The 17,337-nt window shown below is 48.5% G+C and overlaps 1 protein-coding gene across 3 annotated transcripts in view; it reads left to right on the top strand.

The window, feature by feature from the left end:
* The window catches only part of TRPC4AP (transient receptor potential cation channel subfamily C member 4 associated protein), an 82,576-nt gene that overhangs the window by 64,188 nt on the left and 1,051 nt on the right, over nt 1-17,337 (top strand). For 2 of the 3 annotated variants that reach the window (XM_064276012.1, XM_010591634.3), the window contains 10 exons: nt 2,419-2,585; nt 7,022-7,153; nt 8,892-8,950; nt 11,059-11,160; nt 12,230-12,313; nt 13,384-13,474; nt 14,549-14,689; nt 15,330-15,438; nt 16,033-16,145; nt 17,088-17,294. In XM_064276012.1, coding sequence (XP_064132082.1) covers nt 2,419-2,585; nt 7,022-7,153; nt 8,892-8,950; nt 11,059-11,160; nt 12,230-12,313; nt 13,384-13,474; nt 14,549-14,689; nt 15,330-15,438; nt 16,033-16,145; nt 17,088-17,294 — 1,205 coding nt within the window. The remainder of the gene's footprint in view (nt 1-2,418; nt 2,586-7,021; nt 7,154-8,891; nt 8,951-11,058; nt 11,161-12,229; nt 12,314-13,383; nt 13,475-14,548; nt 14,690-15,329; nt 15,439-16,032; nt 16,146-17,087; nt 17,295-17,337) is intronic. The other variant, XM_064276011.1, reaches the window with a different exon arrangement.

Here is a 17,337-nt window from a genome sequence, read left to right as displayed (position 1 = left end):
AGCCAGGGAATGCCAAGAGATGGCTGGGGCTGCCAGAAGCTGCAAGAGGTGAGCAAGGGTCTTCCCCCTAAAGTGGACAGAGAGAGCATAGCCTTGCTTATACCCAGATTTTGGACTCTTAGCCTGTAGAACTGTAAAACAATACATTTCTCTTCTTTAAGCCACATGCTTTGTGGTATTTTGTACGACAGCCCTTGGAATCTAAGACAAATACTTAAACATGCTACAGCATGGATAATCCTTGAAAACTTAAGACTAAGTGAAAGAAGTCAGTCACAAAAGACCACGTATGTATGATTCCACTAGTACTAGGGGGCTTGGGAAAAATGGGGAGTGGCTGCTAATGGGTATGGGACTTCTTTTTTGGGGTGATGAAAATTTTCTAAAATCAATTGTGATGACTTTACAGCTGTGTGAATATACTTTAAAAAAAAACTAGGTGAATTATATGATTTATATCTCAAAGCTATTAAAAAAAAAAAAGTATTCCCTAGAAAATAGAGTTCAGCGCAGACATAACAAGAGTGGTGACCACTTTAATCACTGTTGTAGAGCTGAAGAGATTTGTAGGGAAGTTCAGGCCTCTTGAAATACTTACCCACAGAGTTTCTTGTCAGGCCTGTATACACCACACACCAAACAGCAGCAGTGACTCAGGAAGAGTCCGAGCTGCCTGTGTCTCTCTTTCTCCACAAACGTTTATTCCTGAGGAGCTCAGTGTGCTATTCGCTGTACCTGCTTCTGCTATAGCCAACCTCTCCTGCAGTCCTCCCCACACCCCATGAGCTAGTGACGAGGACGCTGAGGTCGGGAGGCCGCACTCTGAGTGTCCAGCAGAGCCAGCATTCAACGTGATAGTCCTTGAGGCTCCCTCCACCAATCAGTTGACACTTAAACTGTGGAAGCTGGGCTAAGGATTCCCACATGGAAATTAATTATGGGTTTTTTCCCCCCAATGTACAGGAAAATATATGTGAACAGATAGGATTTTCTCAATTAGATTTTGTCCAGTAAATTTTTCTTAAGTCTTTGCCCACTGCCACTTTAGTTGCCATCAATAGTTTGCAGATTAAAAAGGAGAAAGTAAGTCGCAAGCAGATATTAGCAGAAAACTCAGAATTGGTTTTTTACTTTTATATACCAGATACTCACATGTTGCTTACATGTGCCAGGCATTGTTATAAGCACCTTGAACATACTAAGTCCTTTAATCTTCACATCATTGGCAAGAGGTGGGTATGGTTGTTATCCCTATTCTACAGATGAGGATGGATACTGAAATACAAAGAGGTCAAGTAATTTACCCAAAGCCACCCAGCTAGCAAGTGGCAGAGCTGGGTTTCCAGTCCAGGAGTCCGGTGCCAGTGTCTGTACTCTTAACGATGGTGCTCTGCTGTGCTCGGTTATGCTTTGTTCAGCAGCTTGTCTTCTTCCAAGGGTGGGATTCTGTATTAGTGATATAACATGACTGGAAAGATAGTTCCAAGTGTGTAGGGCAGAGTGAGTTAGATTTTTGATGTTACGATATCCTGCAGTAAATGACCATTTGCTTAGAAAGTTGAACCTGAGAAAACTTTTTTTTTTTTTATTCTGCTTTAGGTGGAAGTTTACAGCTCAAGTTAATTTCTCATTCAAAATTTTATACATTTGTTTTGTGATGTTGTTTGCAACCTCCACAATGACAGCACACTCCCCATTTCCACTCCTGTGTCCATTCATCCAGTTCCTGTCCCTTCCTGCCTTCTTGTCCTGCTTTTGGGCAGGAGCTGCCCAGTTGGTCTTGTATATTTGCTTGAACTAAGAAGAACTATTTCCCACGTGTAGTAATTTTTTGTTTTATAAGCCTGTCTAATTTTTGTCTGAAAAGTGGGCTTCGTGAATGTTTCAGTTCTGGGTTAGCAGAGCAGCCGGGGACCATGGTTTCAGGGGTCAGAAAACTTTAGATGGTGGTTCTTTTAAATACAGGGGAGGGGGATCTTCCAAAAGAATCCCTAGCCTCTCAGCAGTATCCCCCATGTAATCTAGGCAGAAGCCCTGTGTGCGCAGAGTCATTTGTGACTTGAGAATTCGACACACTTTGCTGCCACATATCTGTCGATGGGGGAGGAGCGGGAGTCCTGATGGTGCCAGGAGAAAGGGGAAGGGTTAGATTATGTTATTGTATTCACTGTGTTGACACAATTTTATGTTAAAGTTGATGAGACAAAATAGAACTGTGGAGTTGATTTTCCTAAGTTTCTAAGCTTGTCTGGCTCCTGGGGTCTTGGAGGGGGTTTTGCAGCTTTTGAAGTCTGTTGTGGGCTCAGGGCCCATTCTGATGGCTCTGTTACCTCAAGTCTGTTTGGAGCAAGTTCGAGGGACGGAAACATGTTTGCTCACAAGCCATGACTCAACCCTCTCTCCTGGTGGCTGTCTCAGCCTCCATTGTGTTCCCTCCTCCAGCGGCTTCTGAGGAGAATGGACTGCCTCACACTTCAACTAGGACCCAGCTGCCCCAGTCAATGAAGATTATGCATGAGATCATGTACAAGCTGGAAGTGCTCTATGTCCTCTGCGTGCTGCTGATGGGACGACAGCGAAACCAGGTGGGCCCCTCCCCAGAGTCTCAGAGTAGAGGGAGCCAACAGCACCCACTTCTTGAGTGCCTATGGTGTGTCAAGTCCTCCATTAGGCCTTCTCCCAGAATGGCTCTCATCAGCCCCGCAAAGCCTAGGGTTGGCTTTCCTTATGCTAATTTTACACATAAGGACACAGGTCTGATTCCAGAGCTCATAGTCTCTCCATTGTACCTTGCTGTGGGCAGCTTAGTGGCATTACCTGACCTTGTTAACACGAATAAAGGGTCAGTGTCGGGCAAGATGACAGCCCTGTAGAAGCAGTGGAGGAGTTGCCAATGTGATGGTGCTCCCAGGGGCTTTGGGTGGTGGGCAGAGCCCAAAGCCATCAAGTTATGAAAACTGACAAGGTGAGTCGAGATATGCCTTGGAGGGAGGAGCAAGAGCCTCCAACCTCTAGCGGGAGGAAGGGGATGCCAGAAGTATGTGGCACTCCTCAGAATTGAGAAGTAGCCCTCTGCAGCTAGCCATATCCATGGGATTATTTCTCCTGGGGATGAAGCTAGCTGGAAGGGGCTAGAGGAGCAGCTTAGCGGGAGGGGAGGCTGGGAGTTCAGCATTCCTTATGCACCATTTTGAACCTGACATTGAACTAGCCATGTTCCTCAGAACAACTCTGAGGTAGGTGCAGTAATGCCCATATTACAAGATGGCAAACATGTTCAGAGAGAGAAAATAGTTGTTCCTAGTCATGAAGCTAGTAAATAGTGGAGTGCAGATTCAAGCCCAAGTATGAACATCTTCCAGATGAAACAGTAGAAAAGGTAATGGGCTGTAATCACTGCATTATTTGCAAGGAAAATGTTCGTTCCAGTCCTGCTGATGGAGAGGTGATAAATGTATGGATTTTGAGAGCTGGAAAGGACATTAGGTTTCTCCAGTTGTTGGTACAAGATTGTTTAAAGATGCAGCAATGAACAAAACAGACAAAATTCTCTGATTTTGTAGGATTTACATTTGGTGGGCGGGGGGGAGTAAAATATATGGTATGTTTAAAAGAAAAAGCCACGATTAAGTCAGTTCTAACTAATGGCAACCCAGCGTGTTTCAAAGTAGAAGTTAGATGACGTTAAGTGCTACGGGGGACAGGGGGAGAACCTTCGGAAAGGGGTTGGGGTTGGGGAGTGATTTTAGATGGGTGGCCAGGGAAGAAGCTCATTGAGAAGATGGCATTTGGCATGCTGGTGTCCTGAGGAAAATGAGGTATAGCTGTGCCAGTAGTTGAGGCAGCCTACCAGGTAAAGGAAGCAAAAGACCTTGGGGTTGTGGGGCCATGCCTGGTGTGTTGGTAGAATTGTAAGGAAGCCCGGTGCGTGGATGGGAAGAAGACGAGAAGAAAAGGTCTCACGGGAATCTCAGCCAGACCCCATCAGGCTTCTGTAGGTCAGTTAAAGGACTTTAGTTTTTACCCTGACTGAAATGGGAAGCCATTTTTCTGGCTGCTCTGTGAATGACTGGAGACAGTAAGAGTGGAAGTGGGGAGACCCATTAGACGCTCTTTCTGTAATTGAGCCAAGAGATGATAGAAGCTGGGACCAGCATGTTGGTTGTGAGAAGTGGCTGCATTCTGGATATATTTTGAAGGGAGATAGGATTTGCTGATGGTTTGAATGTGGGGTGTGAGAAAGAGAGGAAGAGTTAAGGATGACTTGCACAATTTTTGGCTTAAGCACATGGGAGGATGGCTTTGCCATTTATTGAAATGGTTAAGATCAGGGAGAGGAGTGCAGGCTTAGGGAGGAAGGTATGTTTAGTCTTGGACAAGTTAGGATTAAGTATCTATTAGAATCGGTGCTTGGGTTACCTAGGCCTGGAGTTAGGGACAATGTTCAGGGCTTTGGTAGTCACCGGCATGTGGTTGGTATTTGAAGCCAGGACCTGGATGAGCTCATTGTGCTCCTCACCCACAGTACCGGTGCTATCTCCTTCAGTATGGAATGTATTCTTAAAAATAATAATACTGTTATCTTATGTGTGTTCCATGCTTTTAACTTTTCCAAGGCACTTTCACACTTACTCGCATTTGAATTTTCAAATATTTGGTAAGTTACACAACAGGTGGTGGGACCCTCTCCTTACACTTGATGCTTGAGAAAACCAAGAACGAAGAGGGCTGTGCTCTTGGTGGCCAGCATTGTTAGAGCCAGGATTTAAACTCTGCTGCCCTGACTTTTTTTCTGTGCCTCACCACAGCAGTTCCCTGCACCCTGAGCCTTCCTGTTACCAAGTTTCTCTGAATCTTTGTGGTCTTAACTCTATGATTGTAGCTCTGCTTTCTTGGGAAGAGACTGTCAGCTAGCCTGAAATTCCCACCCGACAGAGAACTCGTGTTTTACTGGCACATTTTCATTTGCACGGTCAGCACTTACTGAGTTTCTACTGTGTGCAGGCACCGTAGGGACATGGATTCACAGACCCTGCCTTCAAGGAGCTGATAGTGTCAGGTAGCTAGGGGAAGGGTTTCTTTGTCCAGGCCTCACAGAAGTCTTCCGCTTTGAAGTGGCCTTCTTTTTTATGTACTGGTGGACCAAGTTGTCTGACCCATCTTGGCTAAATCAAAATCACAAGACTGGAAACTCCATCCCTGTGGTGCTCATGAAAATAACCAACAGAGCAATCACTTCTGTGAGCCAGGCCCAGAGCTTCCCCCAGTGACCTCACTGGGTCTTTTCAACAGCTCCGTTCTCCCCCATTTTCCATCAAGGGACTTGGCCTGAAAGGGGCAGGTTTCAGGCACAGAGCCAGCCCTCAGGTTAGGGTGACGTTTCCGCCACTGACGTTACACGCATCGTCCTGCAGAACTTCCCTCTCCCCCTTGTACGTGGGAGTAACTGAGCACTTGTTCTGTGCGTAGGACTTCACTTACGTGTATTTTCTGCTGTCCATCCAACAGCCCTGAGAAGGGGTGATAATAGTTTGGTTTTTTGGGGGGAGGGGGGGTTATGTAACTATTTTTTACTAGTAAAACTTTCACATAGTTCTATTTTTAAACGGGTTCTCCCATGAAGTAGCTAGTTTTTCCAGTTATTAGTGTATCCTTCCAGAGACATTTTGTGTTTTTTAAAGCAAATATATTTCTGTGTCATTGCTTTTGTTTTCACACAATCAGTAACATAGTATATGTACACTTGGCTTTCTTAACGTTATACCTTGGCAAGTGTCCAGTTCACTATGTGTAAAAGACCTTGACTCTTTTACTGGTGCCTTTATCCCATTGAATGGATGCACCGTAATGTGTTTATTGGTCCCCACTCGTGGCAGTATAGGTTATGTAATGCTGCCGTGAGTAACTTTGTACATATGCCCTTTAGTATTTGCATGGATCTGTCTGAGAATAAGCTCCTATAAGTGGTCAAAGGAATATGGCTTTGTAGTTTTTGGAGTTGACACCAGTCTGTCCTCCCTGTCTAGGTCGTAACAGTGTACCCTTCCACCAGTACTGTCTAAATGTGCCTAACTCCCATACCCTCACCAACAGTTTTATAAAGCTTTTTTTTCTTTGCCAATTTGAAAAAGTGAAAAATGCCTTGTGATTTGAATGTCTCTTACTACTAGAAGTGAAACTGAGCACTTTTTGTGTATTTAAGAACCTTTTGTATTTTCTTTGTCCTGTTTGTTTATATCCTTTGCCTATTTTTTCTGTAGGGTCGGTTGGTTTTTTTTTGGAAGAGTTTATAGGAATCCTTATAAAGGAAAGTAGCTCTTTGCCCTAATGTGAGTTGCTGATATATTCTCTAGTTTGTCATATTGGACTTGTGGCCTTGCTTATTGTGAGGTTTTCCATGCAAAATTTTAAAAAGTTCACGTAATTGAATTTACTAATCTTCTAAAAAAAAAAAAATTTTTTTTTTTTTTCTTTTTGGGGTTGTACATTTAGTATAGTGCTTTAGAAAGACTTTACCACTCGTAGATCAGTTAAAAGTTTTTTCTTCCCATAGATTTTTCTAGGATCTTAAAGTTTCATTTTTTAGCATTTGTATCTTGCTCTCAGTTGGAATTTATCCTAGCATGAAACATGAGGAGCATTTCATTTTAACAATGATGAAACAGCCTAGAATGTTTATAGAGTTTGCTTAAGGTTACAGAGTTTGTACATGAGAAGCTAAGATTTACACCCAGGGCTGGCTGAATCCCAAACTCATGCTGTTGAGATAGGACCTACCAAACAGTAAGACTCATAGGGTTATTGTGAGGATTAATGAGCAGAGTTAAAAAGTCTATTTGTGTGTAGTGGAGGGTGGGGTGGTGAGGGGTAGGGTATGTGTGGGTGTTTATTTAAGCCTCAACACTCCATACTAACTGTTGGCTTTCTTCCTCCTGGAGATAGTGACTGTACATGCTGAGCACGAGGCTTAGATAGATCTTAGTGCGTCTGTCTTAATGCTTTTCCCTTTCTGCCCATCCAGGTTCACAGAATGATTGCAGAATTCAAGCTGATACCAGGGCTCAATAATTTGTTTGACAAGCTGATTTGGAGGAAACATTCAGCATCTGCCCTTGTCCTCCATGGTCACAACCAGAACTGTGACTGTAGCCCGGTGAGCAAGGGGCCCTGGGACAGATACGACTTTACTTGCCAGGAGTAGTTGTTTCAAATCCTGCTGTTGGCCCTTTCAACTCTTGTTTCTTGGGAGCAGAGCAGAGACTGAAATCCCATAACTGGAGGCTACCTTAGGGGAGGATCTGGCCCCACCCCTCACCCTATGCAGAAACCCCTTTTGAGATGTTCCTGCCTCAGACCCTCCAGCTAGAGTCCCCCTTGTACCTCCAGCATAGGGAGCTCACTTCCCTTCACTGCCTAATAGCAAGTTTTTCCTTGTTCTGTGCTCTACCCCATGTTACCATGAATAGTTTTTCCTTCTAGAAACACACCACCAATGGCTTGCATCAAAAAAGGGCTTTAGGATGCTTCATTAGGGGTCAAGGACTCACCTCTGCCTTCTCTCTCAAGTACCCTGGAGAGAGCACTGAACTGGGGGTTAGGCCTGTTGTGCTGCTCAGCTTGTGAGCTCGTAAACAAGCCGCTGAATCTCTGAGCCTGTTTTCTTGCCAGAAGAAGTTAATACTCCCTTGCCCTGCTGGCCTTGCAGGCCAGGGTGCGGCTCGCCACCATAAGTGGGAAGGAGCCCTGGGACCTGAAAGTGCTGCACAGGTATCAGGGCACAGTGATCCCTGCACTGCATTCGGGGGAGTGTCCTCAGTGCCCTGTGTGCCCCTAAGCATTTTTCTCCTAGGTCTTGTCATATTTGCCATTCAGCCCATCCATTTGAGTTTTTAATTTTCAAGTGAGCGTGTTTAGTATCCTGTCTAACTTTTTTTTCAGAAGCTGCTTGGTCTTTGTTCATTGTTACAGTCTTAGTCTTTCCTTATGATTCTGTTGCATTTTTATCTCTTTAATCATTTGTAACATGCTTTTTTATGGTCTCCTTCAGGTTGCTCCTAGGGTACTAATGCTTTTAGTTGAGTCTTCAGGCTTAAGGTAGAGTGTTGCTTCATGTTTTGTAGTATTTTTGGAGCAGTTACCTTCAGGGGTGGTTATTTCACCAGTGGCTACCTGGGTAGCCTGGCTCCTGGGTGTAATTGTACAGAGCACTTTTGCTTTCATTTCTGCCAGGTGCGTTAGAGAGTTTAACTGGCCCAGGGCCAGTTTGTATGTATAGTGTCTTGGCCCTCCCTCTCTGGTGGTGCCAGCCCTGAGTCTCCGCTTCTTGTGGAAGTCTCTCCCCCAACCACCAGCAGGGACAGGCGTCTTTGTCAGCTCCCTGGGCTGGTAGATGGAGTTTTTTAATCATTCTTTCCCCAAGTTTATAAGCTCCCCAGGTATTATGCAGGCCCAGGGCTCTGTCTGGTCCCTGCAGGGCATCCAAACCCAAGCCTTGGTGTGAGCAGGTCTCATTTCCACCACTCCCTGTCTCCCAGAGCTGCCCCATGAGTTCCCGTGCGTCCTGCTCTGAACTCGATCCTTTCTTCACGTCTGATCCCTGTGGGTTTCCATTTCTTTCTAAGGAGTTCAGCCTGACATTTAATAGAATTTTGTTATTTTTTATCCAATATGTCAGGGTGTTTTTAGCAAGAAGGGCTCCACATTAGCTTAATCTGCTGTTGGTCAGATGTGGAAGTTGACAGGTGGTTTTAGAGAAAAGTTCTCATCGTGCATGAGGAGAGCAGCTCTGAGATGCCGCATGACATGCCCAAACTCTCACTGGAGCATCCTCCTTGTTGTTTTTGGAGCACTGGGACTGTTTCTTTAACACTGAGAATGTACATGTCTTCTAGGACATCACCCTGAAGATACAGTTCTTGAGGCTTCTCCAGAGTTTCAGCGACCATCATGAGTAAGTACAAGTGTATCCCTGGAAAGGAGCATTGTTGGGTCACCTCCCAAAGGCCTCTTCTCTCCTTGTCCCGTCACTGACCTCAGCTCAGGAGGAGGACCTGGGAGCTGGTGAAAGAAAGCCCACTGTCACCTCATTGTCACCAAGTGGGCCAGTACGTTCATTGATGCAGCTCTTCCTTCATGCCAGACACTGTGCCGAGCTTTCCCTTCACCCGCACAGCCACCCCAGGAAGCAGTACGGAAGTTGTCAGCCCCTTTCTTACCCTTGGAGTCAGTACATCTCTCAACCCCCCGTCCCTCTGAGCCAGAAGTGGACAGATTGGATGGTCATGGGCCGCGCAGGAACCTCAGATGGGCAGAGTGGGCTGAGTGTTTGCTTATTGAACAGATGGGCTATTCTTCACCTCCACAAGGAAATGTGCTCTCTCCCATTTTTTTTGAAACACACTTTGCCCTCTAATTTTTTGTTTTTCAACCTTCAATAGAAAATGTGTAGGAAAACAATTCCGCTTTAAGGAAAACAGTTCAGGGGAGGGGTGAATGGCAGCCAACCCTTGACGTTGATGTTGGGAGACAGTGAATGTGATGGGAACTTTGGTGAGCTGGAACACAGGCAGCTGCCCGTTAGCCCCAGCCAGCTGTTAGTGTGCCAGAAACGGGGCCCACTGTTGCATAGCTTCCACTTTCATCCCCCGAAGGTAAACCAAAAATTAAGATTTATATATGAAAAGTTGTGATTTTAAATATTATCTCCAATTCTATTAAAACATTATATGAGCTAACGGATCACGCCTGAGGACAGATGTGGCCCAGGGCCCTCTATTTTGCAACTCCCATCTTTATCATGTGTTACCATCCTCTTTAAGAGAGATTCTCTGTCTGAAGGACATAGAGGGGCACCAGGAAGTACGTGAATCCCTGAAAAATGGTACCAATATGTTATGAATGTGTACCTTTTTTTCCTGAGGAAATGTGTCTTTTGCTTTCATTAGACTCTTAAATCTGAGTACTTCTGTGTGCCAGGCACTGTACTAGGATCTGGAGATACAGTGCTGATGAGTGAAAACAGCCATAGCCCTGCTCTGTGAAGGTTGTAGTCTGGGAAGGGAGACAGACATTAATCAGAGAATCACGCCATTGAATGTACTTGACAACCATATAGTGTTTGAGAGGAAAGGAGCACTTGGCAAGGGTCTTGACCTGGCTGGAGGGTAGTCAGGGAACTCTTCCCTATAGAAGTAACAAGTCAGCTGAGACATAAAGGGCCAGTAGTGGTTAATTGGGTGGAAAGGAAGAGTGGGAAGGGAGAATGTTCTAGCCGGAGCCACAGCGTGCACAGACGTGCATGCAGGAGGGAGCACGGGGTGTTGAAGCAGACCAGTGTGGCCAGATGCTGTGAGTGTCAGGCTTGGCTCAGCATGAGGCTGGAAAGGTAGCTGCTGGTCCAGCCACATGGGGCCTTGTGGCTCATGTTCAGAGGCTTGAGTTTTATTTATTCTAAAAACAGTGTGAAGCTGTGGAAATGTTTTAAACAGCTGTGATGTGATCAGATGCCCATTTTTCAAAGATCATTTCGGGTGCTGTGTAGGGAGTTGATTTCTTGTGGGGAGACCATCTTTATGGTCTCTTTCAGGTTGTTCGTAGGGTACTAATGCTGGAGCCACATGACTCGGGTGACAGGCCTGGATGTGAGCAAGGGATGTCACAGAGGCCTCCAGCCCATGTAACTGAGTGCATTCTGGCAGGAACGCTGGACTGGCACCAGGCTTGAGGAGTAAAACAGTGAATTTGACTTGTTAAGTTGGAGGTGCCTTTGAGAAATCAAATAGCAATGTTCAGTAAGAAGAAGAAAGGCCTGGAGATGGTGGAAGGAACCTTGTTCATGAATGTGGCAGGGCTGGGTGTTGGGGCCAGAGAGAGAATCAGATAGCCTGAGAGCCCACGGTGCAGAATGCCAGCTCAGGGGTACGAGGTATTAGGGAAGGGTACCAGTAGATCCGCAGATTATTCCTCTCCACAGAAATGAGCAGGGGGCTCCCTGCACTAGCCATGCTTACACGGCAACCCCACTTCCAGCCCTTTACGCCTCCATCCCATTTGTTTCAGGAACAAGTACCTGCTACTCAACAACCAGGAGCTGAATGAACTCAGTGCCATCTCTCTCAAGGCCAACATCCCCGAGGTGGAAGCTGTCCTCAACACTGACAGGTCAGTGTGGGCGGGGTGGCACAGGGCTCACAGATAGGCAAACAAGGCAGGTGTACTTGTGCTTTCTCACTCATACGTAGTCACTGTGTCCTGGAGGGCTGGCCCCACCGCCTGCATCATCTCCCTGGAGCCTCCCAGCATCCTGAGGAGGCTTTACCATGAGGGAACGGAGGCTCAGAGAGGCCACCTGCCAAAGGTCAACTGTGCTCTCTTGCTCCCCTTGTCACTTACATGCACAAGGGCCCTTTGCTGACGTGCTTCCTGAGCAGGACAAACAACCAGGCCCCCCACCCTCTGCCAAGAGTTAAGTCCCATTTTTTGGACGCTGGGCTCTGCACCCAGCGCACACCTGGGCCATGTTTGCTTCATCTTCTGGAGCAGAGTTGGAGGGACTCCATCCAGCGACAGGTGCCAGGATTTCCCAACCTTGCAGCAGAACTCTTGCGTTCAAATGAAATTGGACACAGTTCCACCCTCGTGTCTGTAGTGGATAAAGTGGAGCTGCTCTATTGGAAGAAGGAGTTTCAGGGCCCAGAACCCCCATGCTGGAACCTGAGTCACTTCCTCATCTACTGCCTTTGCTTTGTGGGCCACAGAGCTGAGGCCCGCAGGCATGGGTGCTTGTCTAGGGCCCAGCTGGAGCTGAACCTGGGGCCCAGGCCGCTCTCTGCCTCATCACGTTGGCACTGATTTTGCCCCATCTAGCAGGCTTTGTCATGGCCTGTTTCAAACCTACTTCTGGTGTAAACAGCCCACCCTCCACCAGCCCTGAGCCCTAACTCTGATTGTGGTTTTGGCCTCTGATCACTTGCCATGGGCCAGGGAAGGGCAAGGTGGCCTGAGATGTGGTGTGAATGTGCCCGGCTATTTGGTTCTGACGGCAGGCGTCCTTGGGCTACTCTGGACCCAGGTTGAGCGGGGAGTATGGTGCAGGCTTCTTCTTTCACCCACCTAAACCTGCACAGTGACCCAGCCCCAGGCGCCCAAGACAGCAGTCCTTTGGCCAAGTGGAACTTCATCCCTATCAGCCCCTCAGGTCTGCCACCGGTTTCCCTGTCTTTTATTTCAGGAGTTTGGTGTGCGATGGGAAGAGGGGCTTATTAACTCGCCTGCTGCAGGTCATGAAGAAGGAGCCAGCCGAGTCATCTTTTAGGTGGGTTTAGGATAGGTACCTGGCACCCTGAGGGGGTCCAGGAGCCTAGGGTTTCTCAAGTAGTTAGAAGTGTTTCCTTTAGTCACCAGCTTCCACCTCTGAAGTCTGGACACTGTTGGGGAGAAGGGACTTTGACTGCCCTCTTGGCCTTGTGTTGGCTCAGCAGACATGTATTAGCTTCTGCTGCAGAGCACCAGTGTCTTTCAGGAGTTGACCAAGCAGTTACCAAGCACTTATTCTGTGCTGGACAGGTGGAGAGGAACAGGAAGCAGTCCCATCCCACACGGAGTTTCCTGGGTTGTGGGAAACGGGGATGAAAAAACAGAACAACTGTTTCAGTGCAGTGTGGAAAGGAATAGGGCCAGGATCTGCCCCAGGAGCTGTGGGAGCAACGGAAAGCCCCTCCCCCGCAGCTGGGGCCTAGGTGTGGACAGGGGGAGCTGCTCAGGGATCCTTGGACTCACTAAAGATGAGTCTTAAGGGGTATGAACAGGAGTTAGTGGGTAGGAGGAATTTCACCAGGGATCGGGTGTGCACCGTCAGCTACGCTCTAGGCCCAGATGTACCCGTCATCTCAGCCTGCCTTGCCAAAACTCACCCTCATGGATTCCGGCTCTGCTCTCTGGGGCCACTCAGTAATACAAGCCACCTCTTCTCTAGGACAGCCCATCAGCAGTGAGGTCGGGGTCCCTCACACATTCCTTCCCCTCTCTCACATGCACTCTCTGTTCTTCTGAAAGGGCAAAGCCTAGAGTGTGTTTTCTCATGTGAGTCTCCAGGGCCAGCCCTTTGATCCTAAATACCACTTCTCCCTGACACAACTTCTTCCAGACAGAGCCAAGTAGAAGATGCTGGGCTGTCAGCTCTTTGAGGATGGGGACTGTCTTGCTCACTGCCGTGTACCCACTGGCTAGCCTGATGCCTAACGTTCAGTTAATGCCTAGATGTTCAGTGAATGCCTGTTGAGTAAATAAAGACAGCAAACACCTTCCAGTCCGTTGGGGAATGAGCCTGGGCCAGAAGGAGGCAGCCTTAGCTGCCTGGGCCAGGGATCAACATTTGGGTCGCAGGTTTTGGCAAGCTCGGGCTGTGGAGAGTTTCCTCCGAGGGACCACCTCCTATGCAGACCAGATGTTCCTGCTGAAGCGAGGCCTTTTGGAGGTAATGGCCTGAAGAGCCAGGGTACCGGGTGTCCCATTCTCCCCCTGTCCCCACGTAGCTTTCCTGCCCTGAGACCTAAACAGTTTGTTGGGAACAGACCAGTCTCTTGATTTTAAAATGCCATTGCAGATTGCCCTAATATTGACCTTGGGTTTCCAACTGTGGGTTCCTCAGGAGGCCTAAGGGGTGATTGGGGGACCTGGGAGGGTGGCCGTGGAGGAAGGTTAGAGTCTAAAGTTAGCCAGCAAGGGCTTTTGACCCTGAGGATGTTTTGATACTAAAAGTTGATTGCCCATTATTGAAATAATGATCTCCAGGAAAAGTAAAATTTACCAAAGATGGGCAAGCAAACTGGCCAAAGCTATATAATTAAAAAAAAAAAAAAAGGAACAGTTAAGAAACAGACCCAGGAAACAAATCTTTCATAAAATTCATAAAGAAAAAAATTGCTCCCAATCAATGGAATTGGGACAGTGAAAATGGAAAATGTTGGAAACTTTTTAACTGTTGTAGAAAACTTTATCGAGGAGTTAAATTGGCTTAATGTTCTTGGTAATTTAATAACATTGATTTTGGTATAGACTTCATTTAAACAATTTCCTTCTTAAACACAAAGACAAACCATAGGGTCAAAATGTGTCCTATACCCATAAAATTTGTTCTTCATTTACCTGAATGGCCTCAGTGCTCAGGCAGCAGCAGATGTTTACATCTGGAAGAGTCAGTCACCCCTCACCTGGGAGCTGGAGAGCCTTGGCCATCTTGTGACCGCAGAGCAGGTCACAGGCTTTGGCCATGAGTGCTGGGCAAGCTACAGAGGCCATAACTACATACCCCAACCTGTCCCACACCTTCAGGCCTGAAGTGATTCAGGCCTGGCCTGCTCTTGGAGCCAAAAGCATCCTCAGACCAGAAGCTAGAGGAGGGATCAGGTCCCATTGACCCGGATGCTTGCTGGAAGCAGATATGGTGTGGTCTGAGTACATGCCTGGCCTGGGGGCAGCAGCCACCTCTGCTGTTGGCCCCAGGGCCCAGCAGCATTGACGGCGTCACCCTGTCCTCTCCTCACCCCAGCACATCCTGTACTGCATCGTGGACAGTGAGTGCAAGTCAAGGGATGTGCTCCAGAGTTACTTTGACCTCCTGGGGGAGCTGATGAAGTTCAATGTTGATGCATTCAAGAGATTCAATAAATACATCAACACTGATGCAAAGGTAAGACTGACTCAGAGCTCTGTGGGGTTTACTGAGTCGTTTAAAAGTCACCTTGGAGCCCTGGTCCTGGCTAGTCTTCTGGTGCTGGCTATCAGTTGGAGAATACTGGGGAGTCAGTGGCCAGTAAATGTCTTCAGCAAACATTCATTAGACTACTCTGTGCTGGGCACTGTGCCAGTAAGTGTTCGGTAAACATCCCTGGGAAGACAGCTGCTTGTGGAGAGGGGCAAAGGTGGGAAGGATAGAATGTGAGAACGGTTGAGGCAGTGTGGTGGGGGCCATGATGGGAGCCCCAGGAGGGAGGGACTGGGCACGGTGTGGTAGTCAGGCTCGTGGATGAATGTGACAGAAACCCAGCTCAGACTAGTCAAAGTAGAAATTAGAGGAGTCCAGCACCCTTCAGTACAGGAACAACGGGTGAGGTTTCGAAGATCTAGGTTGAGCTCCTGGTTGTGCTCCTTAGTAGCTGGGTGGTGAAGGCAGGTCACTGACCTTTCTGAGCCGCAGTCTTCCTATCTGGGAAACAGCAGGAGAGGGGAGAGGATCTCTAATGCCCCTTGCAGTGGCCTGCCCGCTGGGGGCATGCCCGTCTCCAGCCAGGAGACCATGGCCTCCCATTTCAGCTCAGTCTCTGCTCCAGTTCCAGGTATTCCTGAAGCAAATTAACAGCTCGCTGGTCGACTCCAACATGTTGGTGCGCTGTGTCACTCTGTCGCTGGACCGATTTGAAAACCAGGTTGACATGAAAGGTGAGAAGAAGCCAGGGTGCCAGGGTGAATGTCAGCACTGGTGCCCAACAAACAGCCCTCTAGCGAGGAGCCAAAAGAGACTGGACGGAGCTGCACTCAACACCCAAGTGGTTGGGGGTCAGGGTGTCCACACACTGGTACCAGCCTTGGGCACAGACACACATGAGGCTCATGTGCGGAACCATCTGTGTGAGGGACTCTGGGAAACTGTAAACTTTCTTTCATTGTTGTTTTTTAATTTAATGTTGTCCTGTTTTCCTGTTAATGGAAACTCTACTGTACATAATACAAACAAGGGTCTGGAGCTGCCGGGTGAGTGGGGGGTGGTGAGGGAGAGGTGGTCCCTGAGCGTGATTTGAAGGAAAAGGTGGTGGTACCTTCCAGGTGAAGGGCTCTAGAGAGAACTCGGCTTCGCCTGGGTGGTAGTACAGCTGGAGATTGTTTGTTCCTCCTGCAGCCAACTTTATTTATAGTTGTTTTGACAGTGAGGGGCTCTCAAGAGTCAGGACCCAACGAGGGCTTGACTGGTACCCTGGTGGCCAGGCCACTGGGCTTCCGAGCCTGCTGCTCACAACTCTGCCTCTCTGTCCCCAGTGGCCGAGGTCCTGTCTGAGTGCCGCCTGCTTGCCTACATATCCCAGGTGCCCACACAGATGTCCTTCCTCTTCCGCCTCATCAACATCATCCACGTGCAGACGCTGACCCAGGTGAGGGCCTTCACCGACACACAGTAGGAAAGGCAGAGGGAAACAGGCTCCTCGTCTGGCACCCAGCAGGGTTTATGTCTCCCACCTGACCCTAGAAGTGGGTCTCCTGAGACCGTCTCTGGCTACTACCAGACCTTCCCAGCTAGTCTAAGGACTTTGCCCAGTAAGGGTTTGACGTGTAGACAAGGAATCAGTGCCATGTTTCATTGAGGGGACCAAGGAAGAGTAGCAAGTCTCCTGGGGTCACAGACTGAGCTGGGCAGAGTTGAGATTGGCACTGAGTTCTTCTGACTTCCGGGCCAGTGCTCTTTCCTGCCGCTCCTGCTGTGCGGGGCTCCAGAACCAGAGATTGCCTCCCAGCCCCCTCACTAAGTACAGCCTCCCCTTCTCCACACTTGTAAGTGGGGGTAGTACAAGTACCACTCCTTGTATGATGCCTTCATCTAATAAACATGTATTGAGGTGAGGCCGTGGGCTAAGCCCTGTGCCAGGGATGCTGGGTGAACAGGAGGCCGAGGCTCTGCCCTCCTGACGTCATGATCTAGTGCCGAATGAACATTACAAACTGAGATACGTGCATCTAATGTGTGCACCCAGTCCTGCCTAGGGGATCCAGGCTTCCAGGAAAAAGTGACACTTGAGCTGAGATCTGGGGGAGTAGATGCTAACTAGACAAAGGTGGTTCTCAGCGGGGTAAGGATGGGGTCTGGGTGCGAGTAGGGAACAGGAAGGTGCTTGGATAGGAGGGTGCAGCTGGCTGTGCTGACATCACTCCTCCCCCAGCCCTGCCTCAGGCTCATGTGGGGCGGCTCAGTGCTCAGCCCGTAGACACTGCCAGGGCCTGCCTGGGATGACCCTGCCCCCTGCCCAGTGGCTCCCCAGGTTCACCAGGGGCTGAGGCTACTGGCCTCCGCCTCACCCGGCTGGCCTGGGGCCTTGCAGGAGAACGTCAGCTGCCTCAACACCAGCCTGGTGATCCTGATGCTGGCCCGACGGAAAGAGCGGTTGCCCCTGTACCTGCGGCTGCTGCAGCGGATGGAACACAGCAAGAAGTACCCGGGCTTTCTGCTCAACAACTTCCACCACCTGCTGCGCTTTTGGCAGCAGCATTACCTGCACAAGGATAAGGACAGCACCTGCCTAGAGAACGTGAGCGCCCTACCCCCTTGGGCGGGCATCAGACATGCAGGCC

This window comes from Loxodonta africana, chromosome 24 (genome assembly GCF_030014295.1).
Source record: "Loxodonta africana isolate mLoxAfr1 chromosome 24, mLoxAfr1.hap2, whole genome shotgun sequence".
Taxonomy (NCBI): Eukaryota; Metazoa; Chordata; class Mammalia; order Proboscidea; family Elephantidae; genus Loxodonta; species Loxodonta africana.
The sequence above is the reverse complement of the archived record's forward strand: the minus strand, read 5'-3'. Positions and strand labels throughout refer to the sequence as shown.